A 25,312-nucleotide genomic window follows, 5' to 3' on the forward strand; every position below is an offset into this window, starting at 1 on the left:
CATATAAAAGCCAGGGCCTGCATTAGGGCGTAGCAAGCAGGGCAATTGCCTGGGGCCCCATGCCACAGGATCCCCTCTCAAAGCAGTATTGCTCAGGCTTCAGCTTCAGCCCCAGGGCTCAGGGACCTGGGCTTCAGTCCCATGCGGTGGGGCTTTGGCTTTCTGCCCTGGGCTCCAGCGTGTGTAGTGCTGGCCCTGCTTGGAGGCTCCCCTGAAACCTGCTCGAGTCCCGCTACGGGGCCCTGGACCCCTGGTTGAGAACTGCTGGCATAGTATACTTGGCTTTAGTTATTATTTTCAATCAGTCTTTCTCACTCCATCAAATTCTTAGAAAAAAGAAAAGAAAAATGTAATTGTGGTTATCGTAATGCATCCTGTTATATTTATCACCTTTGCTATCTCTCTGAATGGCAGTAATATTAATCACTAACTTCCAAAATTCAGCAAGTCCCCTTGTGGTTAAATATTGAACTTACTATGATAAGTAAGGTGACTTTACTGAAGTGAACCCTCTCGAGGGCACTTCTTTGGATTCAAGGAGAATTTGTTAGCTGGCTTTGTATTTGTATTGATTTTAAGGCGGTTGTCAGGATACAATGTGTCTTTCAGAAAAAGTCAGGAAACTTCAGCAGCAACAGTGTTGGGTTTTTTTACTTTGCGGTTTTGGTCCAAGCTTTAAAGGCTGCTTAAATGGTTGGCATGATTCAGCAGATTGACTGCAAAGTATAGTGGTAATTTAAATAAAATATTCAGATAGTCTAGGCCATGCCACTGGTTAGAGTTTGGAAGCCTTCATAGATGGTTCTTGGCGACAAAAATATCAATGTACCAGTTGGTTTATAGTGCTTGAGGGGAAGATGCACACTTAGGGGTATGTGTGAAATGCTGTTTGGTGATGCATGCCCTTCTGGTGGGAGCACCTTTCACCTGAGTACTACTTATCTGCCTGTGAGATAAATGGTTTTATGTCATGGCTGTTTAACAAACGGACAGCTGAAGCAAGGAGAGGTGAAGTGATTGTCCCAGGCCATGCAGCGAGTCAGTGTAGTATAACTCGGGAGACCTGACTCCCAAGTCCCTGCTCCGGATTGCTACACCATATCATGAGCATGGAGCTTATCCGTGATCAATAAATAATAGCCTCTTACTAGAAAGATCTGCTTTTGTTTGTCGTTAGCTATCTCCGTGTACAGAATTAAACGTAATATGGTTGTACCTTTCTAGTCTCACTTACCCGAGGCTACTTAAAGCTCAGTGTTGAAACAGAAGCACCTAATTTGGAAACCATTCCTGGACTGTAGGTGACCTGCCATCCATCTGTGGAGGACGATTGATAACCCGTGAGAGGAGAGTCGGTGATGACAACAAGTATGCTTTCCCAGTCGTGAAAATTAAAGTTTTTAATTGTCTGATATTTTTTAAAGTAACTAGATCTGCATGACGCACATGGCTGACGTGATCAAAACAGATCGTTGAGCAGCCCCTGAATCATGGGATTTGAAAATGCGCTCCTGTACCTCTAATAGCAAGCTGAGTATTTTTAAGCTCTTTTACTTTTAGAAAGAATTCTCATCTGTCATTGGGTTTGCCTGAACTTCAGAGAAACTAGTGGGGCAGCTTATTAATTATTCATGTGCCAGCAACACTTAAAGCCAATTAAAATTAAAAACAGCAACATTGCAGCTAGCTGTAGGCATCACCAAATTGTCACAGCTGTGGCTGTGACTTTTCTATAGTGAGAGTGCTAGAGGGAGCTCTAACCTTGTTCAGAGGAACAGTATAGGAACCGTGCCTTCTATTTATCTAGCTGGCTCACTGTCAGCAAAAGCTGGATTCTCTTAATGTTTAATTTTGTTTTGTACCAGAAAGTTGTGTGCATCTTTCCCAAGACTGATCATTTAATGCTGGAGCCCTACCAAATTCACGGACCATGAAATCTGGTCTCCCCCCGTGAAATTTGGTCTTTTGTGAGCACAGGAGGCTGGACTAGATGATCTCTCCAGGTCCCTTCCAGCCCTACATTTGTGTGATTGTGTGTGCTTTTTCCCTGTACTATAGAGATTTCATGGGGGAGACCAGCATTTCTCAAATTGGAGGTCCTGACCCAAAAGGGGTCGCAAGGTTATTTTAGGGGGGTCACGGTATTGCCACCCTTACTTCTGCACTGCTGCCTTAAGAGCTGGCTGGCCAGAGAGTAGCGGCTGCTGTCTGAGGCCTCAGCTCTGCAGGCAGCAGTGGAGAAGTAAGGGTGGCAATGCCAGACCAGGCCATCCTTACTTCTGTGATGATGATGCTGGCGGCGGCGCTGCCTTCAGGGCTGGGCTCCTGGCCAGCAGCCACTGCTCTCCGGCTGCCCAGCTCTGAAGTCATCGCCACAACAGAAGTAAGGGTAGCAGTACCGCAACACACACCCCCAACTTCTTTTGGGTCAAGATCCTTACGGTTACAACACTGTGAAGTTTCAGATTTAAATAGCGGAAATCATGAGATTTACGATGTTTAAAATCCTGTGACCATGAAATTGACCAAAATGGACTGTGAATTTGGTAGGGCCATGCATATGCTCTTCCTAGCAAAGGAGAGTCAAACTGTGTGTTCTCCAATATGATGGTGCCAGGCGTAATGCATTAACTGCCACAAGACAGAGAAGAAACAAGGGAAAGATGATAGGATAGAGGAGGTATTTAAATGAATAGTGCAGAGAAGGTAAATTGAATGGTTCTGTTTACTCATTCTCACAATGCAAGAACAAGAGCACACCCAATGAAATTAAAAGGCAACAAATTTCATATTGATAAAAGGAAATGCTACCTTACTCAATACATAATGAATCTTTGGAATACGCTACCTTAAGATGTTTAGCCAAATACCATGATAGATTTTGAAAAAAAAGGATTAATAATTCTTATGAATAACAACAAGTGGAGTTGCACGAGACAGGATAAAAATGCATGAGCGATACCAGCCCTCTTGTTTTAGGGCATAAGGCACCACTTTACTGTCTGGGATGGATGAAACTTCTCATATGGATTTGATGAGCTGCATGACTTAATTTAATCTCATTACTCTTGGTACAAGAGAGTATAGCTAGGAGGAATGGGGTGAAATCAAGAAAAGAAAAGTGTAGGCTGAGTTAGAGACGACAAACTTCCAGACTGGAGACCATTGCACAGTCTAACAGATCTCCTGATCTAGGCTGAACGTAATCCTAGACAATAGAGTATGGTGAATAATCCTGCTCTGACTACCAGGGGAGGGACTGAGTGGGAGCTGAGAGGTCCCTCCCTGTCCAATTTGATTCTGTTACAGGCAGTTGCACTAAAGCTATCTCAGTTTGACTGGTTTCAGAGGAACAGCCGTGTTAGTCTGTATTCGCAAAAAGAAAAGGAGTACTTGTGGCACCTTAGAGACTAACCAATTTATTTGAGCATGAGCTTTCGTGAGCTACAGCTCACTTCATCAGATGTTTACCGTGGAAACTGCAGCAGACTTTATATACACACAGAAATCATGAAACAATACCTCCTCCCACCCCACTGTCCTGCTGGTAATAGCTTATCTAAAGTGATCAACAGGTGGGCCATTTCCAGCACAAATCCAGGTTTTCTCACCCTCCACCCCCCCACACAAATTCACTCTCCTGCTGGTGCTAGCCCATCCAAAGTGACAACTCTTTACATAATCAAGTCGGGCTATTTCCTGCATAGATCAAGGTTTTCTCACATCCCCCCCACCCCCATACACACACAAACTCACTCTCCTGCTGGTAATAGCTCATCTAAACTGACCATTCTCCAGGTTTAAATCCAAGTTAAACCAGAACATCTGGGGGGGGGGTAGGAAAAAACAAGAGGAAACAGGCTACCTTGCATAATGACTTAGCCACTCCCAGTCTCTATTTAAGCCTAAATTAATAGTATCCAATTTGCAAATGAATTCCAATTCAGCAGTTTCTCGCTGGAGTCTGGATTTGAAGTTTTTTTGTTTTAAGATAGCGACCTTCATGTCTGTGATTGCGTGACCAGAGAGATTGAAGTGTTCTCCGACTGGTTTATGAATGTTATAATTCTTGACATCTGATTTGTGTCCATTTATTCTTTTACGTAGAGACTGTCCAGTTTGACCAATGTACATGGCAGAGGGGCATTGCTGGCACATGATGGCATAGATCACATTGGTGGATGTGCAGGTGAACGAGCCTCTGATAGTGTGGCTGATGTTATTAGGCCCTGTGATGGTGTCCCCTGAATAGATATGTGGGCACAATTGGCAACGGGCTTTGTTGCAAGGATAAGTTCCTGGGTTAGTGGTTCTGTTGTGTGGTATGTGGTTGTTGGTGAGTATTTGCTTCAGGTTGCGGGGCTGTCTGTAGGCAAGGACTGGCCTGTCTCCCAAGACTTGTGAGAGTGTTGGGTCATCCTTTAGGATAGGTTGTAGATCCTTAATAATGCGTTGGAGGGGTTTTAGTTGGGGGCTGAAGGTGACGGCTAGTGGCGTTCTGTTATTTTCTTTGTTAGGCCTGTCCTGTAGTAGGTAACTTCTGGGAACTCTTCTGGCTCTATCAATCTGTTTCTTTACTTCTGCAGGTGGGTATTGTAGTTGTAAGAAAGCTTGACAGAGATCTTGTAGGTGTTTGTCTCTGTCTGAGGGGTTGGAGCAAATGCGGTTGTATCGCAGAGCTTGGCTGTAGACGATGGATCGTGTGGTGTGGTCAGGGTGAAAGCTGGAGGCATGCAGGTAGGAATAGCGGTCAGTAGGTTTACGGTATAGGGTGGTGTTTATGTGGCCATTGTTTATTAGCACTGTAGTGTCCAGGAAGTGGATCTCTTGTGTGGACTGGACCAGGCTGAGGTTGGTGGTGGGATGGAAATTGTTGAAATCATGGTGGAATTCCTCAAGGGCTTCTTTTCCATGGGTCCAGATGATGAAGATGTCATCAATATAGCGCAAGTAGAGTAGGGGCTTTAGGGGACGAGAGTTGAGGAAGCGTTGTTCTAAATCAGCCATAAAAATGTTGGCATACTGTGGGGCCATGCGGGTACCCATAGCAGTGCCGCTGATCTGAAGGTATACATTGTCCCCAAATGTGAAATAGTTATGGGTAAGGACAAAGTCACAAAGTTCAGCCACCAGGTTAGCCGTGACATTATCGGGGATAGTGTTCTTGACGGCTTGTAGTCCATCTTTGTGTGGAATGTTGGTGTAGAGGGCTTCTACATCCATAGTAGCCAGGATGGTGTTATCAGGAAGATCACCGATGGATTGAAGTTTCCTCAGGAAGTCAGTGGTGTCTCGAAGGTAGCTGGGAGTGCTGGTAGCGTAGGGCCTGAGGAGGGAGTCTACATAGCCAGACAATCCTGCTGTCAGGGTGCCAATGCCTGAGATGATGGGGCGCCCAGGATTTCCAGGTTTATGGATCTTGGGTAGTAGATAGAATATCCCAGGTCGGGGTTCCAGGGGTGTGTCTGTGCGGATTTGATCTTGTGCTTTTTCAGGAAGTTTCTTGAGCAAATGCTGTAGTTGCTTTTGGTAACTCTCAGTGGGATCATAGGGTAATGGCTTGTAGAAACTCGTGTTGGAGAGCTGCCGAGCAGCCTCTTGTTCATATTCCGACCTATTCATGATGACAACAGCACCTCCTTTGTCAGCCTTTTTGATTATGATGTCAGAGTTGTTTCTGAGGCTGTGGATGGCATTGCGTTCCGCATGGCTGAGGTTATGGGGCAAGTGATGCTGCTTTTCCACAATTTCAGCCCGTGCACGTCGGCGGAAGCACTCTATGTAGAAGTCCAGTCTGCTGTTTCGACCTTCAGGAGGAGTCCATCTAGAATCCCTCTTTCTGTAGTGTTGGCAGGGAGACCTCTGTGGATTAGTATGTTGTTCAGAGGTATTTTGGAAATATTCCTTGAGACGGAGACGTCGAAAATAGGATTCTAGGTCACCACAGAACTGTATCATGTTCGTGGGGGTGGAGGGGCAGAAGGAGAGGCCCCGAGATAGAACAGCTGCTTCTGCTGGGCTGAGAGTATAGTTGGATAGGTTAACAATATTGCTAGGTGGGGTGAGGGAACCATTGCTGTGGCCCCTTGTAGCATGTAGTAGTTTAGAAAGTTTAGTGTCTTTTTTCTTTTGTAGAGAAGCAAAGTGTGCGTTGTAAATGGCTTGTCTAGTTTTAGTAAAATCCAGCCACGAGGAAGTTTGTGTGGAAGGTTGGTTCTTTATGAGAGTATCCATTTTTGAGAGCTCATTCTTAATCTTTCCCTGTTTGCTGTAGAGGATCTTGATCAGGTGATTCCGCAGTTTCTTTGAGAGCGTGACTCTCTTGAGGTGGGTATAATTCTGGAAGGGTGACTACCTCCTCTGCTTCGGAGTGTCTTGATTTATTTGCAGTGAAAAGATAGGAGTCAAGGAATATAGGGAAACGTGTGATTCTCTGGGCCAGAGATAGGAGAGATCTGTAAGATTTTCTGGTTGCGAGCAGAGGTTGCTTATTGTTTTAGCTATGTGAGGGGGACCCCAAAGACCCACTGGCTTCATCGCTTAAATTGTAAACTCTCTGAGGTAGGGGCCATCTTTTTGTTCTGTTGTACAGCACTTAGCACAATGGGTTCCTGGTCTGGGACCATGACCCTTAGGCCTACAGCAGTGCAAATAATGAATAAGGATGGTGATGGAGGGAGCCCTCTTTGGTCATGACGTTTGGTTATGTTTTAGGGAAGGAGTACTCTGGAAAGAGATGCTTGCTGATGACTGGAAGCAATTCATCCCCAGCCTTTCTCAACCTCTACGCTTCTTCCTTGCTTACTGTAGAGCTACAGTCTACATGCTCTTCTTGTCTAGTCTTTAATTCTTTTGTGATCTGGCATATCCTGGACCAACGTATTCCTCTCTAAAGATATAGGGGAAATGGGAGAATTTCCTTTTGCCCACCCATTTGGAGGCCAGAACTCAGGCCATCTTCTATCAAGGAAAGGATGTGTCTAGTCCTAGGTAATCCTGAGAAATGAGTGGTAAAGCCAGCAGAATGACTGAACAAGCAAGATACCGTGTATGCTGGTGGATAGCAGGTAGGTGGCCTCATCTGGTGGATGAGCAAAGGCTGAGAGATGAACCCCTGCAGATTTTTGTCCATAGCCCGTTGACCAGCTTTAACCTGAAACAATACAATGGTTTGGTAGATGAGCAACCCAGCTCCATGCTCCCCGTGCAGTTGCCCCAGCACTGTTCACACCATCCCTCCTTTTCATCCCCGTTTCTCAGTTGTTCCTTTGCTTCTTCCCTCCCTGTTTGTCCAGCTCAAACAAGTGCTACATGCTGCTCACGGCAAGGTGGAGACATCACATGATGCCACCTATGACTAAACAAAGTGGGAATAACATGAACAGAGAAGAGGTACTTAAGCTGGCTAAGGTGCAAAGTGAATGTGAGCTGTTCCTGCAGCTAACTGAATTAACTGGCCATTTCAGGAGCAGGGAAGGTGATGAATTTCACTGAGCAACTTGTAGGAGCGTGTTCGCAGTGGGAGGAAGTGTGGATCAGGAGTCGTGCAGTTTTCTCCTAACCCCACTGCTGTTTTTGTTTGTTCTATGAAAGGAGGAAACCCTGGGATTATCTGGTGTTTAAAAGGCCTTGGAGTGTCGTGGCCTCTAATCCGAGATGGGGCACTAACTCTCATTGTGACCTTGGGCAAGTCACTTACATTCTTTTGGCCCCATCATTGCAAAAAGTGTTCAAAAGCAGGAAAGTCAGTGAAAAGTAATGCCACATCTGAGCTGTGCTCTCCTGAGTAAACTATGGGGAGAAATACCCAAGTATCTCAGAGAAGGCTGCAGTCTCTTAATGCTAAAAGTGTATTAAAGCTTTCCATTGACAAGACCAAGATGTTCCATGTATCTTGATCCTTTTATCCGGTGCACCCAGCCATGGACATTAGACCTATTAGGTCACCCCCTCTTTGAATGTGTTGTCTCGTCTCATTTAAAATTATTTATGTTGGCCTGCCCCCCAGTACACTGTTTCCTGGTGGCTTTCTGTCTGGGTTAAGGGAGTACACGAGGGAAAAAGGAAACTCTTCGGTAACACCCATAAAGGGAACTGCCACTCAGTCAGTAGTGTATGTGTTTACAAGTGGCTGTTTTAGAAAACTAGAAACCTGCTGCCTGGAGCATAGCCTACTCCTTGCCATCCCATTAATGAGCCCTTTGCTGCTACTGGTAAAGGCTGACTTCAGTAGATTGTTCTCCAAGTAATAATGTGCATTTTGCTGCTTTCCCTTAACAGTAGTAATGTGTAGTAGTCCCAGCTGTCCAAAGCTGGGTCAGGTAACATATGCGAAAGGGGAAGTGTTTCTGTTTAACTAATTTAAGAGTCACTCTTTACCTGTCTAAGAGTGCCTCTAAAGTATGTGTAGGGTTTGGTTATTTCTAACATACCCCTCACCATGGATTCTCAGTGTTTATAGGGAAGAGAGGAGGGTTATTAATGCTAGTGATTTGTTTTGCTCTCAGTAACTTGGTTTCTTTAACCTGGGGAAAGTGTGGCATATGCCAGCATTGTCCAGGTGCTGCCATCACAAGATGATTCCTCACCAGTCCCAGTTATTTTCAAAGGAATCCTACAGAGACTGATCAAACTTACAGTTAAGGTAGGGGGGAAACTCCCCCTTCGCTTCCATTTCTCCCAGCACAGAAATTTTATTTTGGTGGTTTTACCAACATTTAAAATCCAGATGTGAGACCTATATCAAAGGAAAGGTATACAGTATATACAGATTCCAGACAATTAAACTTTATCAGTCTGTCTGACACATTAAGTATTAGCTTAAAAGAACAGTTTTTCATCTGCTCTCCCTGTTGTGGTTTACTTTTTAGCAGTGTGGGAGAGGAGCTTCTTCTCTATCCAGCATTATTATTGCTGTTCTTTGTGTAGCAGGTGTGCAAGCATGCATGGCTCAGTCTTGCCCTCCCCAGTCCCTGGAGAGATTCAGCACATTACATCGGTGGTGCCTGCAGCTTTCTCTGGTCCCAGAAGAACACAACCTTTTCTCTAAATGTCACTCCTCTGATTTGGAGGTGAAGTCCTTAGCCAGGCACCCCTTAGCCCAACAAAGTATCGTATGTAGTTAGATGGTACCTCTGGGAACTTTTTTCAGAGAAACAGCCGTGTTAGTCTGTATTCGCAAAAAGAAAAGGAGTACTTGTGGCACCTTAGAGACTAACCAATTTATTTGAGCATAAGCTTTCGTGAGCTACAGCTCACTTCATCGGATGCATCCGATGAAGTGAGCTGTAGCTCACGAAAGCTTATGCTCAAATAAATTGGTTAGTCCCTAAGGTGCCACAAGTACTCCTTTTCTTTTTGCCCTCTGGGAACTGTTGCCCACACCGGACCTCAAGAAGCACAGCAGCCTGAGCTTCTCATTCCACTGACTTTCCATCTAAATGTATCTTTTTTTCCTACCGAATTTGCCGCTGTGAAATTAGAAGCCGGATGTGAGCAAGCAGCTAACAACCAAGTACAGGCAAAATTGTTACTACTTTGGATATCCAGGGGGCTGTTCATTTCAGTTGGTGTTTTTTTTAATTTCCTTCTGGAACTAAAATCCTGGCTCCTTTGTGTGGGGCTTTCTTTTGACTCAGATGTGGTTGGTGGCGATCTGCTCCCGGGTTGTGTTGGGTTTTGAAAATGTTCCAGCGAGCTTTGCAGTGGAGAAACTGTAGTCCAGTACATGGCAAGTAAGCCCATGTATGTGCTAAACTAATGGTTAACTTTCCTGGAATCTGTTGTGCGAGATGGAGGCAGACGAAATGGGTAGCTTCTAAACTGAGCTTTTAAAATAAAAGTAAATGGACTGAGGTGTTTAATGACCTAGTGTTGTAGCTTTGAGTTCTATCAAGTCAAATATAGGAAAAACAAGTTCCAGCAAAAGAGGGCATCATGACAAATGGACTGCCCTTCTGGTGTAATTTCAATTCTGTGGCTCATTGGCCCTTGGTTCTTTGTGCTAATCCCTCTTATGTGGGGATGGTCTTACAGTGTGGACGTTCATCCACTGGGAGCTGGACGGAGCCCTGCCTCTTCCAACCCCGCCCTTCAGAAAACCCCATTTTTTGTTTGAAGAAGTAGATTGTTAATTTCTGTCTGAGCCTTACAGGTCCCCATGGGGGGAGAATAGCTCAGTGGTTTGAGCATTGGCCTGCTAAACCCAAGTTGTGAGTTCAGCCCTTGAGGGGGCCATTTGGAATCTGGGGCAAAAATTGAGGATTGAATCATAGAATCATAGAATATCAGGGTTGGAAGGGACCCCTGAAGGTCATCTAGTCCAACCCCCTGCTCGAAGCAGGACCAATTCCCAGTTAAATCATCCCAGCCATGGCTTTGTCAAGCCTGACCTTAAAAACCTCTAAGGAAGGAGATTCTACCACCTCCCTAGGTAGGAGGTCCTGCTTTGAGCAGGGGGTTAGACTAGATGACCTCCTGAGGTCCCTTCCAACCCTGGTATTCTATGATTATATGTTACACCCATGCTCCCAGGTCGATCTTGGGCATCCTCCTTCCAGCTTCTCAAAACAATGTAGTTAAAGAGATTACTGGTAAGTGACTTCAGAACATGTCCATCCTCTGTCCCAGCCCACTAGGGCTAAGCAAGCTACCTCTGCAGCCCTTGGTAATTACAGGCCCAAGGAGGAAGACACAAGCCATGGGACTTGGGCCTCGGTGTCCTGCCGCCTCTGCTGTGTGCTGCTGTTAGGTCACCCAAGCAAACCCTTCCCAACTTGACTTTAAAGTACTAGTTCTTATTAGTTTAGGGGTCACATGAGGGGCATCGGGGCACATTCAGATGCTCCAGTACATCAGCATGCACTGAGTGGTATGTGGTTATGGGCAAATGATTTTGCGGCCACAAGGTGGCTTGAAAACCCAACAGTGCTGGAATTGTTCAGCTGACAGTGACTTCTCCAGATATAGAACTGTGAAGAGAGACACATCTCGCTGCTGTAGCTGCACCATTTAATTCCTCTGCCTTTGCCACCCAGCTTCTAAAGTGCACCAGAATATTTGAGCATGACTTGTACTGCTGTTTAATTCAGTTATTTGTCTGGATTCATTAGATTTTTTGTAATTGCTTAAACATGCACATTGGCCATGACTTTCCTTTCAATGTTGTTTGCTACCCTCTCTCTGTTTCCCCCCATCTGCCCCTCAACCTCCCATGTGGTAACACTGCTTTGACTTTCCCCAGTGTCTTTTATCTTATGAGCAAAGTTTGAGCAGTACGCAGAAAGTTAACTGCCTGGAGTCTTTTAAATATAAGTAACACGCACCCAGTAATAAGCTGTCGGTTGTTTTTTTGCTGCCTGCAAAGAAACATAAACACAGCGCTCGTTTCTGGCAGGTTTTTACTGTCAGAGTTTCTCCTATTATATTTATCTTACAATTTGCCAGGGGGTGAAGTTATTAAGTTTTAGCAGCAGCCATCGATCAAGTTCACAAGTTAACACGATAAAGGCTTTGAGCCGCTCCGATCCAGGAAAATGATGATCCTCACTCGGTAATTAACTAAATGAGAAAGTTAAATCTTACTTGAGAGCTGGGAGAGATGGAAGAGAGGTGTTTGTCAGTTTCTCAGTGGAAATTAGAAGCAGTTTTCTGCAATTCCCTAAGCTGCTGCTCTGTCATATTTTACATAAGCACTGGGAAAACGTCTTGTAATTAGTGCTGTCAAGGAGGATTTTTTTTGCTGAAGGATGTTGGAATAATTCATTAGATTATCAAGAAAGGCTTGTGTCCTGAAATGATTAGCACAGTGAAATTTAAACCATTAACGATAACAAGTTTAGAGCTTGCTGCAGTGCAGAGGCACCCGGGGTATGTCTGTGCCTATTTCAATCATTTCTTATAATTAAACATTATGTCCTTTTTTTCCCACTCCCCTTCAGTAGGACCCATCCAAAAATGCTGTTAAGGTGGATCAGCGAGTTTACCAGCACTGGTGGTGCACATAGTTAGTAGTGAAAAGATGCAACTGCAAATAAGCAAGACAAAGTATTTGAGTTTGAGAACCAAAGAACACATGACCCCTGATGCTCTTTCGTGCCCACGTAAGTGACTAAGACACATTAGCGCTGGAATATCATGGAATGCCTTTCCCTCCCCTTTGGCTGTAGAGAAACTCAAGTGAGAAACTTGCAGCATTGTTTTATTTTCTCTGAACCATTTTAGAGCTTCACAGACATGTAGGTGCATTTCTTGTGGCACTAGCTGGGGTTTTTGAGCATCCATGCTTTGCAAGAGACAGGACAGTTCCTACCACAAGAAGCTTATGGTCAGAGTCAATATGTACACAAAAAGAGCTCTAACATGGTTTTCTACAGTGAGTAGGGGACATCTGTGTTACAACCCTTTTCCCAAAAAATAAATAAATTAAAGATTGCTGGTGTGGCTGAAAAAATGGATTCTTGTAATAGTAGCGGAGAGCTGTGCCGGCATTTGGCTTTTCCCATACTGAAGAAGGACCCATAAGCCCCATCTATACAACAAAACAACCTCTGTTACTAAGTTGGTGGGCCAACCATGTTATACCATGGTTATTTTTGTTTTGTTCACACAAATTTAGACTGATCCAACCTTTGTTTATCCATACTAAAATGTTGCCCCTTCTTGTAGACGTAGGCTATTCTTTAGACTCAGGTCCTTCATTATGTTAGTTCTCTCCTACCTCCTCGTGCATACAAATAGGCTCTGTTAATTGTAGCCACTCAGAAAAATGGCCTTGTAATTGTTGTTTGCAGTGTTACTGTCGCTGTGTTTGTCGCAGAATACGAGAGAGACAAGGTGGGTGCGGTAGTATCTTTTATTGGACCAACTTCTGTTGGTAAAAGAGACAAGCTTTCAAGCTCCACCAAGCTCTTCTTTGGGCTTGACTGTCTGACAGCTTCTTCAGGCCTGAAGAAAAGCTTGTAATTACGGACAGCTTACTAAACCAGTCTGTTCAGTGCCAGGATGTCTGACTAGAATTGATGGAATGCCTTCACTATCTTGGGTATTGTGTTCAGTGCTGGTCACCCCATCTCAAAAATGGTATCACTGAAATAGAATCACAGAATATCAGGGTTGGAAGGGACCTCAGGAGGAAATAGACCTCTGCAAGTATAAAGGTGCCACTCACAGAAGCTACAGGTCCCAGCATGTCACGCTGCTCAGATCAAAATGAAGCACTGAATGGTGGCCCCTATCGTCTGCAGGGTCATGCCTCCACATTCAAACCTGGGAGGGAAGAAGAAAAAGGTGGCAGACTGTGATCTGCTACATTTGGGCGCTTTCCCATGCCGTACACAGATGCATCTTCTTTGGGTAACATGCAGTGATTGTTTGCGGTTCCTGTTGTCTGTGGTTATTTTTGATAGTGAGGCAGGTAATACATCTTCATCCCAACAAACAGTAGAAAGCTCTGGGCTGAAAACCTTTTGGGTGGTACATTTGTATGAATATTTAACTTCATTTTATTATCCATATGTCTGATAGCACTGTCTCTTCTGGAGGGGCTTCTTGATTGCAACAGATAAGAGGGCATTTAATGCTCTAGCAAATAGTGACTGTTCTCACTGAAAGGAGGACACAAAAGGCAGAGGGTACAGGTTTAAAAACCATGCTCTATTGAGATAGCCTGCTGTAAGATTGGCTGTGCAGCAAATGAAATGAGAAATGAAATGAGGTCAGGCTTGTAAAATACACCATTTGTCAACTATCTCCAGCATTTCATGGGTTTTTCTATTTTGCAAACAGCTAAACTGCAGTAAAAACAGCCAGAGTCCCTCAAGGCTGATGTTCAATACAGCCCATCCTTAATCTTTGTATGCCATGCCATTGCCAGGAAAAATCCAACCTTTCACGCCATGGAGTTCATTCCCACAGTTGCCTCAGAGATGTCAGCATTCTCTCTATATAAAGAGAGTGTCCAGAAGAAGAGTGTGTGTTTCTCCTCCCTCCAAATATCCCATTTATGGGACACTATTATCCACATGATGAGAGAATATAAAACCATTGTACAAGGATTTTATACTTTGCTGTTAGTTTGCAACTCTGCCACCAGCTATTAGCTATCTTTGATGATCCTTACTGAATGCTCCCAGAAACATTCCCCAGTGTTTGAGGACTCTCAGCTCCATTTTGAGGGGAATGAGAAAGGAAACAAAACAAGTGTTGCAGACCAGTTTGCTCGTGATGCAAAGTTGAACAATGATACAATCTGTTATCCTTGTACCGTACTATGGTCTCAGAAAGTCAGAGTTAATTCAAACCATAATACAAAGCCAGAATATACTTTTTGTTAAAATGGCTGCCACTTACCAGGGCAGTTTTGTAAGAAAATCTATCCAGCCATCTCTGTTAAATGAAAAATTAAGTAGATTTTAAAGCATTCTGTCACTTTTGGTAATCCAAGGTGTGGGTAACACAGGTAAGGATTTTAGGTGGACAGGGAGGTGTAATCTGGGGTACAAGCCTGGGAGCTAGAAATTCCTGAGTTCTTGTCCCTGCTTTGGCAGGCACTTTCTATAGCCTTTTAACAAATCACTTAACATCTTTCCATTGATCCTTCCTCCCAGTAAATAGATTCTATGTATATTCCTCTTAGGTACAAATTACATGTAGAGCGTGTACAGTCTGGTTATTTTCTTTTAGATTGACTAAAATATCATTAATTTTGTTAATACACATTGTGGTATAGCAAGTCAGTGAAACTGAAATACTACATCACAAAATATAACTTATATTTATCATGATAGGTGCAATTTGGTTTTAATTGATAATTCATAATGCAGTAGCAAATGTAGACTAGAGTGTTTTTGTAAAAGAAATGATCTAATAATGTGAACTGTCATTACAGTGCCGTCTGTTATTAAAGCTTTGCTGTGACGTAGGGCTAGACACCACCTTTTAGTAAGACTTACCAGGTTTGCAGATTACTAAAATGAGACTTATCAAGGTTCCATGGTACATGGATATATCTTGACAATGTCCCTTTAAAACTTGTCTTGGTTAAATGTAAGACCATTGTACTTGGTTTTATTTTTTATTTTTTATTTTTTTTAAGTTGGGGCAGTAGAATCCTAAAAATAAACAGACATTCCCTTAGTTTAGTATTTAATAAAAGCTATTTAGTAACCAGCATGGGAAAACATAATTTCCCAGTTGACAGCTAATTTGGCTTGGGATGTGCTCATGGTACAATACGTGTGCTTTTCTTTCAGTTAAATCATTAAAAACAAAACTTCCGTGCATCTTGCTTTTAGGCGATAGAGTGAAGAGTCTGTTTTCTCCTGTCCCTGAGATCCCTTCTTCAAAATCAGACTATGTTGAGACCTTCTGGCAAAATATTAACAGTGACTATAAAGTTTAGTATTTGATTCTTTGCATGAAGTACAGATGAGCACCAGATGTTGGGGTGTTGATTTAACAGATTTTACTGTATACTATGTGTGTTATTAAAATGATCGTTGTGCAGTTTCTTATCCATCTCATGTATTTTCTATTAATTTTAGCAGCAGTCCATTGTAGCCCTGAAGCAAATACTTTAGAAGAGAAACAAAATACAAATGCAGTCTTCTGTGGTGCACTGAAGTAGCTGATAATGGCAAATTAGGAATCTGTCAGCATTTTACTGTGTGTAAAATGTAACTAAAATGTGTTTGTATTAAGCTGCCACTCTTGTTCTCCATCTAACCACAGTCCTTTGTGTACAGCTCCAGCATGAACTGTACTGTCCTCCAAGGTTACCAGTTTCTGGGGCCACTTGCGGACTGACAGCAGCAAGATATGGGATATGCAGACTCAGAATGTTAGCATCCCAAGCTTTATTTCATGTTTTCTTCTTTCCTTTCAAGACAAAACTTGCCAATGGCACTTCCAGCATGATTGTGCCCAAACAAAGGAAGCTGTCTGCAAGCTATGAGAAAGAGAAGGAGCTGTGCGTCAAGTATTTTGAACAGTGGTCCGAGTCCGACCAAGTGGAGTTTGTGGAACATCTCATCTCCCAGATGTGTCATTACCAGCACGGACATATAAACTCGTACCTCAAACCCATGTTACAGAGGGACTTCATCACTGCACTGCCAGGTATTTCCACCCGGTTGGGGGAAGGATCTTCCAGGTTGTCCTTGAAAGAGCTATGGTATTTGGCTTCCTCTGACAGTGGGCGTTCCCTGTGGGAGAGTGTTCTTCAGGGAGAAGTTTTGCGAAGTAGGTAGCAGCAGATTGTGAATGAAAGGCTTTATAGAAGTGCACAGTAGTAGTAACATTTCACTCAATATCACTACCCTTTTGATTGAAATAAATGGATGATTTTACCAAATGTCTAGGGCATGTGACACAGAAAACAGAGCATCTGATTGTCATTAAGACAGTAACAGTGTCTGAATAACAGAATTTTAAAAAATTGTAACTACCTTTTATCGTCTCTGGTTTTCCCTTGGGATTTTTTCATTCAGAATTTTGACCCCTTTTTATTAATAAAATATTTTCCTGTAGCCACGGATTTGAATATTAATTACCTACAGTGAACAACATGTCAGGATAAAGAGTGGACGTGATAACATATTCATATTTTGTACTTCTATAGTGCTTTTCATCTGAGGACATTGGCCCCAGGTAAATGTTTGGCTATTGTGATGAATGGGGGTCACAGAACTACCTAAGTAGAGGAAAGCACTGAGCAAACAATTCTGTCAGTACCCCTGTGAGGGAGGTACCATTATTTTCCCTGTTTTACAGATGGGGAAACTGAGGCACGGGATAGTAAGTGACTTGCCCAAGGTTGTGCAGCAAGACAGTATCAGAACCAGCTTTAGAATTCTGGCTCTCAGTCCCATTCTCAAACCATTTGATCATACCTCCATAGACGATATTATAATTCAGATGGCTTGGTTCCTGAGTCTCTGATGGAATTAAGTAAAATGTGTTGCCATCTTTGCTGAAGACTCTGAACACTTAGTTGAAGAGAAAATTGCTTGGAAGAATTTCTCACACATATTGTTTATCCTGTGCAGACCTTTGAAGAGCTGCTCAATTCCTACGTGCTCCTTCTTTCCAAACATTTGACTTCTAATGGGATTGTTCCACATGATACTTAAATTCTAGGGCTGAAGAAGGAGAAAACATGTTTGTTTTTTAATTGTGGATCTTATAAAGAATAACACCATCATGGGAGTGTTGCTAGGAAATTAAATACACAGATTCCTGGGATTTTATAAATTATAACTGCCTCATAATCAAATGGCGCTGGTAGACCTTGAAAAAAATCTTTGTTGTGCTAAGTGTGTTATTGTGGTAGTTTTTAGAGGTCTAATGGCAATAATCTCATGTACCAGAGCAGCATTATAACGTGTGGAACTCTTCTGTTACACAGACATAGGGAGCAATTTGAAGAGGCATTTGCCTTTCCATAGTTAAGACTGGTTTCAGAGGAACAGCCGTGTTAGTCTGTATTCGCAAAAAGAAAAGGAGTACTTGTGGCACCTTAGAGACTAACCAATTTATTTGAGCATGAGCTTTCGTGAGCTACAGCTCACTGAAGCACGCTCACTTTCTGTTATAAACCCAATTTTTTTCAGTCCTTTTTCTGCCCAACTTCATCAAAGACAAACGAATCCACCTCATATTTCACCCCTTAATTTCACCCTTGGGGCCTTTTTCTGGAAAGTTTCGGCAAGTAGCAGAAGTCGTTTCAGAAGGGATTTAAAAAATTTTCTTTGGGTGGTTGCAGACATATTTTCCATTCAGGTGTGCGTGTGGCTGCTGCACCCAAGCCAGAGAACTTTGCCTAGTAGTGCCCTGAGGGGCAGCACCCATGCCCTGTGTCTCTTAGCCCCTCCCCAGGCTATTTAAAGGTAGTGTTCCTCCGAACCCCCTCAGTTCCTTCTTGCCACTCCTGAGTAGACTCAGAGCACTTGATGTGGTATTTTCTTCACACTGTTCCATCTCGGTCTCTCTTGGATTTTGTTGTCCATATAGTAAGTTAGTTTAACAGTATTTATGTTTTTAGTTTATAGGAGTTAGAATAAATATTCATTCACCAGGGTTTAACTGTTGTCCATTGTTTGGGGTGGCTGTTCCCAGCAGTGACCCCCCATATATGGTACTTGTTGCTCCTGGGAGAAGGACACATTAAGGAAAGGAGCTTCATCTGCAAATCATTCAAGAACAGAGGTGGTGAGGGACTTGCACCTCAAGCAGCACCTTGTGGAGCTGGCCATGAGGCCCGCTTGGCACTGGAGACCTGTGTGGATCGTTCATCCTCTCAGACAACTTTCAGAGTATCAGCTGTGTTAGTCTGTATTCGCAAAAAGAAAAGGAGGACTTGTGGCACCTTAGAGACTAACGGTGCCACAAGTCCTCCTTTTCTTTTTTCAGACAACTTTGGAACTAGAGCGAGCCAGTGTTCTGTGACCAGACTCTCATGCCTCCCCCAGGAGATAGAGAGATCATTCTCCTTCTTCAGGTCCTCCGGACTGCAGAACCACTCCAGAGGTTGGGGAGATTCCACCTTCTCTTCCAGGTGGAGCGAAGACAATCACCATGATTCTTCTGATATGTGGGATGGAGCTGGGCCATCCACTCGCTCTCCGGTACCGAGGCGGCATCCGTTGAGCACTTTACCATTCATGCGATGCCCATTGAGTACATTACCAACAACATTGGCACCAGCTATTTCCATGCCATTGGTATACCAGGCAGCATCAGACTTGCTTTGCCCCTCTGTTCTTGCTCCCCAGTTATTCAGGAGCATTCTGCTGCCAGGAGTACTTCTGTGTGGTCCTCTGTGCCACCTGAATTGACTGCAGACTTGTCTCAGTCAACAGCACTGTCTTCAGTACTGCCAAGACTCAGAGTAGGCACTCGAGGTCAACCTCCTTATGGGTACCGTGAGGCGTGTTACCACAGCTGCTATCTTCGGCACTGATGATGATTGCAGTGCAGACCACATCTATGGCATCGATACCAACCCTGACTGCAGCGCCATCTTGTTTTGCTGCCAAGTGGGAGTACAGTGCCCTTGCCTGTCCTTCAAGGCATCAGCTTCTCTCTCTGCTTTGGTAACGATGCAGCCAGCATATTGGGCTTCGGACAATGCTGGATGTTTGCTTGCTGCACCTGGGGTGGATCCCCCATTGTCTTCAGATGACTTGGGGGTGGGGGGTCATCGAGAGCAAGTTCGGAGGCACCATCTCCCTCATTACCAAGACCTCATTCTCAAAGATTGTTGAGACCTCCTATGGATCACAATCAGTACCAAGATCAGCACTGCTCCTGCAATAGGGACCGCGGGTCTTGGCCCAGTGCCTACTGCCCACCTATGCCATATCCCTATATTCAGTGTCTGCCTTGGAATCTCTGGACTGTTTCTCAGTCTGTGAAGTCCCAATCGTCAGCCCACTCCAGGGCAAGGTCTCCTGGCCATCCCCGGTATTCTCTCTTCAGTCACCTACATTGCTGACTCAGAGGTGGCTTCCTCAACCCAGGTTCAGCCTGAGACACTCATACAGGCTGCCACAGAAGGTTCCACAGGCTCCACTTCCTTCATCTTTATCACCAGCTGGTTCTGCAATACTAGACTCTTCCTCTCCAATGGCTGAGGATTTTAAATCACATCAGGATCTCTTGCAATGAATGGCTTCAGCCTTGGGTATTCAGGCTGAGTTTGTGCAGGAAAATATACACAAGTTGGTGGAAATTCTTCAGTCCTCGGACCCAAGGAGAGTGGCTCTCCCTATAACTTGAAGCGTTGTTAGAACCTGATAAGACTTTGTGGTGTACCCCAGCTTCCTTGCCTCCTATGGCAAAGTGTACTGACAAACGATATTGCATTCCTATGCAGGATTTTGAGTGCTTCTATCCTCATATGGTCCCTAGCTCTCTTGTAACAGCAGCTCATGAGAGATGATGTCAAGGGCGGTACAAGTCCATGCCCAAGGACACAGAGTACTAAGAGATTGGCTCTCTGAATTTATTCGACCTCATCCTTATAAGTGGGCATTGCAAATCGGCAGGCACTGTTATTGAAATATGATTTTGGGAATTGGGAGTCTATAGCCAAACTCACAGACAAGTTGCCCGAACCCTCCACGGAAGAGTTCAGAATGTTTATTGCATAAGGTTGTCTGGCTGCCAAGACATCTTTGCAGTCGGCACCAGACATAACAGATGCAGCTTCCAGAGTTATGGCTTCAGCAATCACGCTGAGAAGGGCCTCATGCGTGCAGCACTCTGGCATAGCTTTGGAGGTCCAGCTGGAGTTGCCAACACTCCAGGATTGTCCTGGAGTCTCCAGGAATTAAAAGATTAACCATTAATTAAAGATTATATCATGTGATGAAACTTCCAGGAATATGTCCTGCCAAAATTAGCAACCCTAGGTCCAGCAGAGAACAGAAGACCTAGTTTTCAATGATTGATTTTTTTCTTCTCTGACAAAATGGATGAGACTTTACATTCATTTAAGAACTCAGGAGCAACTCTGCATTCATTGGGGGGCTTTACCCCAGCCATAGAAAGGTGCCAATTTCTGGGTCAGCCATGGCAGCCACAGTACTGTCCGCAGTGGTCCTTCCAGCAGACATCTTACCTATCAAGGCAGCAGGACTACTCCAGGAAGGGGCACAAGTCGCACAGAGGAAGACCTCCTGGGTCTAACTTTAATGAGCCAGCCTGTCCTCCCCCAGCTTTGGGCAAGCAGCCATTTTGACTCGTTGATCGACACCAGTTGTGAACTTCCCACCATTCGGGGACAGGCTTCCTCACTTTCACAGTGCTTGGGAAGTGATAATCTCAGACAAATGGTCCTAAGCATGTGGGATCAAGTTATGCCATCCAATTTCCACTCCCCCACACTCTGTCCGTTTTCAAGGACCCCCCTCACGAGTCACTGCTCCTACAGCAGGTCCAGACTAAGTGAGCTTTGGGGGCATTAGAGGAAGACCCCCTGCAGCATTGGTGGGCTGGGGTGGGAGGAGAAGGATTCCACTCACAGTATTTCCTGATTCCCAAGTCCAAGGGGGACATGAGACCTGTTCTCAAACTCCAGGGTCTCAACAGGCACATCAAGCACATGAGATTCTGCATAGTTACCTTAGCTGCCATCCTCCCAGATTTGAATCACAACCACCGGTTTGCTGCCCTTGTTCTTCAAAACTCCTATTTCCATGTGGCAATTTTTCCCAAGCCATGTCTTTCCTTACCTGGATGATTGGTTAGTGAGGGGAAAGTCACCAGATCAATTCCTCAACCATGTCCGGTTCAGACTGGGTCTCCTCGATGGGCTGGGTCTGATAGAAAACAAAGCAAAATCAACTTGAGTACCACCGCAAAAAAATCGAGAGTATTGGGGTTCTACCAGATTCTGTGAATTTGAGGGCATTTCTGCTGAACTGTGATTTCAGACAGTTCATTGTCTGGGACTATCCCTCCAGTCACTCACTTCCATTTGGATTCATGTGTGTCCGAAGTCGCTAAGTCATATGACCGCACGTACTTGCGTAGTTCAGCATGTGAGGTTGCACCTTTGTCTCTTCAAACCTGGCTCAAGTTGGTATATTGCTCAGATGGTCAGTTGTTGGAGAGCCTAGTGCGAGTGCTGCCCCCTGCCCTGTGGTGAATAGATTGAATCAGTTTTTGTAAAGGTATTCCCTTCACCCGTCCTCTGCTTTTCATAACAGTTATGACGGATGCCTCCACAAATGGGTTGGGGAAGCACATCTGGGGACTTTGAAAATTCGGGGACTGCGAACAGATCAGGAAGCCTCTCTTCGTGTGAAGGTCATAGAGCTTTGAGCCATTTACAGTGTGTACTGGAGATTTCTGGTGCACATCAAAGGCATAGTGGTTCGTATACTCACCAGCACAGTGTATTATGTGAACAAACAGGGTGCAGCCCACTCCAACCAGCTTTGTCACAAGGCAGTAAAAAGTTTTGGCAATTTGGCTAAGCTATTTCACATCCCCAGTAGGTGAATGGCCATGTGAATGATGTTCTCCCGATGCAAATCACCTCAGCAGGGGTGTCTTTCAGCATCATGAATGGTCCCTGAAGAATAGGTTGTTGAGGCCCATCTTGAAAAATGGGGCATTTCAGCTGTCGACGTGCTTGCAACGAAAGACAAGAAGTGTAGTCAATTTTGTTCCTGAATGGGCCTCAGTCCAGGCTCCTTCCACCTGAGTGAGGATTGGTGTTCTCGTAGGCCTTCCACCTGATCCCACTCATCCCGCAGGTCATTCTCAAACTGAAGTTGGATCTTGCCAGACTGATTTTCATTGCACTAGTGTGGTCAAGACAGTGTTGGTTTTCCAGTCTCCTCAATCTGTCGGTTTGACTGCCCATCTCTCTCCCTCTTCATCGTGACTTACTGAACCAGCCCCACAGTCAGATTTGGCATCCGGCGCTGAACAACCTGCACCTCACAGCATGGATTCTTCATGGCAAAATTAAGAGGAGGACTGGCGTTCAGAAGCTGTTTGACAAGTGTTACGTCATGGGAAACCCTCTGCTACAGCTTCTTATTTGACAAGTGGCAGCGCTTTTCAGTTTGGTGGCTAGCATGGGGAATTCAGCTCGTGCTGGCCTGCATTCAGGACATCTTGTAGTGCCTGTTATAACTTCAGTCTTCTGGTCTGTCGCTCAGTTCATTGAAGGTTCTCTTATGGCGATCTCAGAGTTTCATCTGCTCATCCAAGGGAGGTCAAGTTTCTCAAACTCCATGGTGGTGAGATTTCTAAGAGGAGTCATTTGTCTCTACCCACCTGTTAAAGAGCCAGTTCCCTTGTGGGACCTCATTATTGTCGAACCCCTGGCAACCTGTTCTCTGTCCCTCCTGTGCCAAAAGACAGCCTTCCTTGTAGCTATAACATCTGCAAGGAGAGTAAGCAAGCTGCAATCCTTAATGGCAGAGCCCCCACACACTCAGTTTGTCAGAGACTAAGTGACCCTATGGCCACATCAAAATTTTTTGTCTAAAGTGGTTTCACTGTTTGCCCTTAACCTCATGATTTACTTACTGGTGTTCTCTCCTAACAATGCACACTCCAACGTGGATGAGCAGAGACCTCACACATTGGATGTGAGACAGTGCTTGGCATTTTACCTAGAGAGAACTTAGCTTTTTGGGCCCTTTTTGGGTCATCTTTTCATCTCCTATGCGGATCCAATGAAGGGTCAGGCGGTCTCTGTGCAGACGATTTCCAGGTGGATAACTTCCTGCATTACAAATGCATGTGAAGTAGCTCAGATGGTGCCTCTTCTGAGATTACAGGGTCATACAACGACGATAGCATTCCCCAGAGATGTTTCAATATTGGACACCTGCAGGGCCAATGCCTGGTCTTCTGTACGTACTTTTACAAAGCACTGCGCAATTACCACTGTGTCTAGGTCAGATGCAACCTCGGGGAAGGCAGTCCCGCAGTCGTTTTAGTAGACTCCAAGCTCCATCTCATGTAAGTACTGCTTGTGAGTCACCTGATTGGAATACACATCTGCAACCACTCGAAGAAAAAGCAGTTACTTACCTGTACTGTAGATGTGAGTGCAGATTTATATTTCGTGACCCATCCTCCATCCGCTCTGCATCGGAGTCTGTACTCTTGGTGTGAAGGATCTAAGGGGGTTGGGATGGCACTGATTTTGAGTAGCCAGAGGAGGGGAAGGGCCACAGGGCGTGAGCACCACTCCTATAAGTTGGTGAGCTGGACACACGCACACCTGAGTGGAATGCTTGTCTGCGCTCACATCTCAAAGAACAACAGTTACAGTACAGGTAAATAACTGTTTCTACCTTGTCATTCACTGCTTGTATCCATGAAATAGAGCTACCTTCAAACTTCACTTTTTGTGTGGTACTGAACGGATGGGAGGGGCCTTTCTCTAGTTTGCCGCATGTAGACAGCAGTTATTCCGTGATTTAAATAAGCGCACAGTGGTAAGTGGCATGTGTGTGCATCAATTTGCATGTTTCCAAAGTGTGTATATCCCAACACATGTGGCCTTAATGACAAGGAATCTCAGAGGGGCATGTAGTTGCAGGCTGTACAGTGCACATGCAGAAATGTCACATGCAGGGCAAGGATTCCAGTAAGGAGAATAGGAGGTGAGAAGCCATATGAGTAGGCAGAAGGTTGTCTGGAATGGAATTGTGTTAATCTGTGGGCAGCTTGCAAGGACTGCGGTGACTCCTGATCAGACAATTGTTAAACATTTTTTAAAGCCTAAGGAAATTTTCAGAAAAAAATGTGACTCACCTGGAATTATGAATATGTCACCTCAACTAAAAAGAACCCACAGGAGAGCTTTGTAGCTTTCTCACAAAAGCACATGTTAAAAAGCCTGGAAGTTAAGTTCAAGCTCTACTTTATCGCTCTCATCCCCTTGCCCCCACCACACACACACAAAATACACCCTAAAACCCTGAAAGTTGGCAAATTCTCATTCTGGTTCTCCAGACCACCTACTCTGCCCACATAGTACTGCCTCTTATCCATCAATCAGGCACATTTATTAAACTTGGAGTAAAATTGTTTGATTTTTATCCTGGTGCTGTGGAGGTCAGAGTTAAGGTTGTTTGAGTAACTTTAACTGTGTATTTATTTGTGTACTTTGTTCAGATTTTGAAAAGCGAAGCCTCAACTTTGAACTTCCAGACTGTTTAGAATATGTGTGTGTGGTGTTTTGGGGAGGGAAAATGCATTTTTTGCATCAGGTTTTTGTGTGTGAAGTAAGTGAAAGATTCTTTCAACTTCAGGAAGACAAAGCTTTTCTGCCTAGGACTATGTTGTAAAACCAGTACTGTCCTGAAAGATAATTTGATATGGAAGAATAGACAGCTAATCACATTTCAAGTTAATTTACCATAATTTTTGGTGAAGGAAAATGTCCATTTTAAAGTGGCTTCTCTAAATAAGAAATTCCTTAAAATTTATACTATAAATTAATTGTACCGTTTCTTGGGAACAAATGATAACATTGGATTGTAACCATGCCACTTGTTAAAATAGGTTCTGCCTCTTCTCCTCCTCCCCAGCGCCCCCCCCCCATTAGTACTAGAGGCAAGGCAGGGGGGTTGTATGATGGTAGTTTTCTCTGACAATGGTCCGTTATCTCTCTATAAAAATGGTCTAAGATCAGTGATCTGAGTCAACTACTGTGATTGAAATACACCTATCACAGCAATGAAAATAAAAACTAACTAAAGATGGCTCCATTTGGAGACTGAGAGTCAGGGGGAGGTGGACAACTAGAGGGATGATCGGTGAGGATTGATTAGGAATC

The 25,312-nt window shown here is 44.3% G+C and overlaps 1 protein-coding gene across 17 annotated transcripts in view; it reads left to right on the forward strand.

Moving 5' to 3' along the window:
* BTRC (beta-transducin repeat containing E3 ubiquitin protein ligase) overlaps positions 1–25,312 on the forward strand; it is a 179,796-nt gene that overhangs the window by 122,239 nt on the left and 32,245 nt on the right. For all 17 annotated transcript variants that reach the window (XM_073354542.1, XM_073354546.1, XM_073354547.1 and 14 more), the window contains one exon: positions 15,885–16,116. In XM_073354542.1, coding sequence (XP_073210643.1) covers positions 15,885–16,116 — 232 coding nt within the window. The remainder of the gene's footprint in view (positions 1–15,884; positions 16,117–25,312) is intronic.

This window comes from Lepidochelys kempii, chromosome 7, assembly GCF_965140265.1.
Source record: "Lepidochelys kempii isolate rLepKem1 chromosome 7, rLepKem1.hap2, whole genome shotgun sequence".
Classification (NCBI taxonomy): Eukaryota; Metazoa; Chordata; order Testudines; family Cheloniidae; genus Lepidochelys; species Lepidochelys kempii.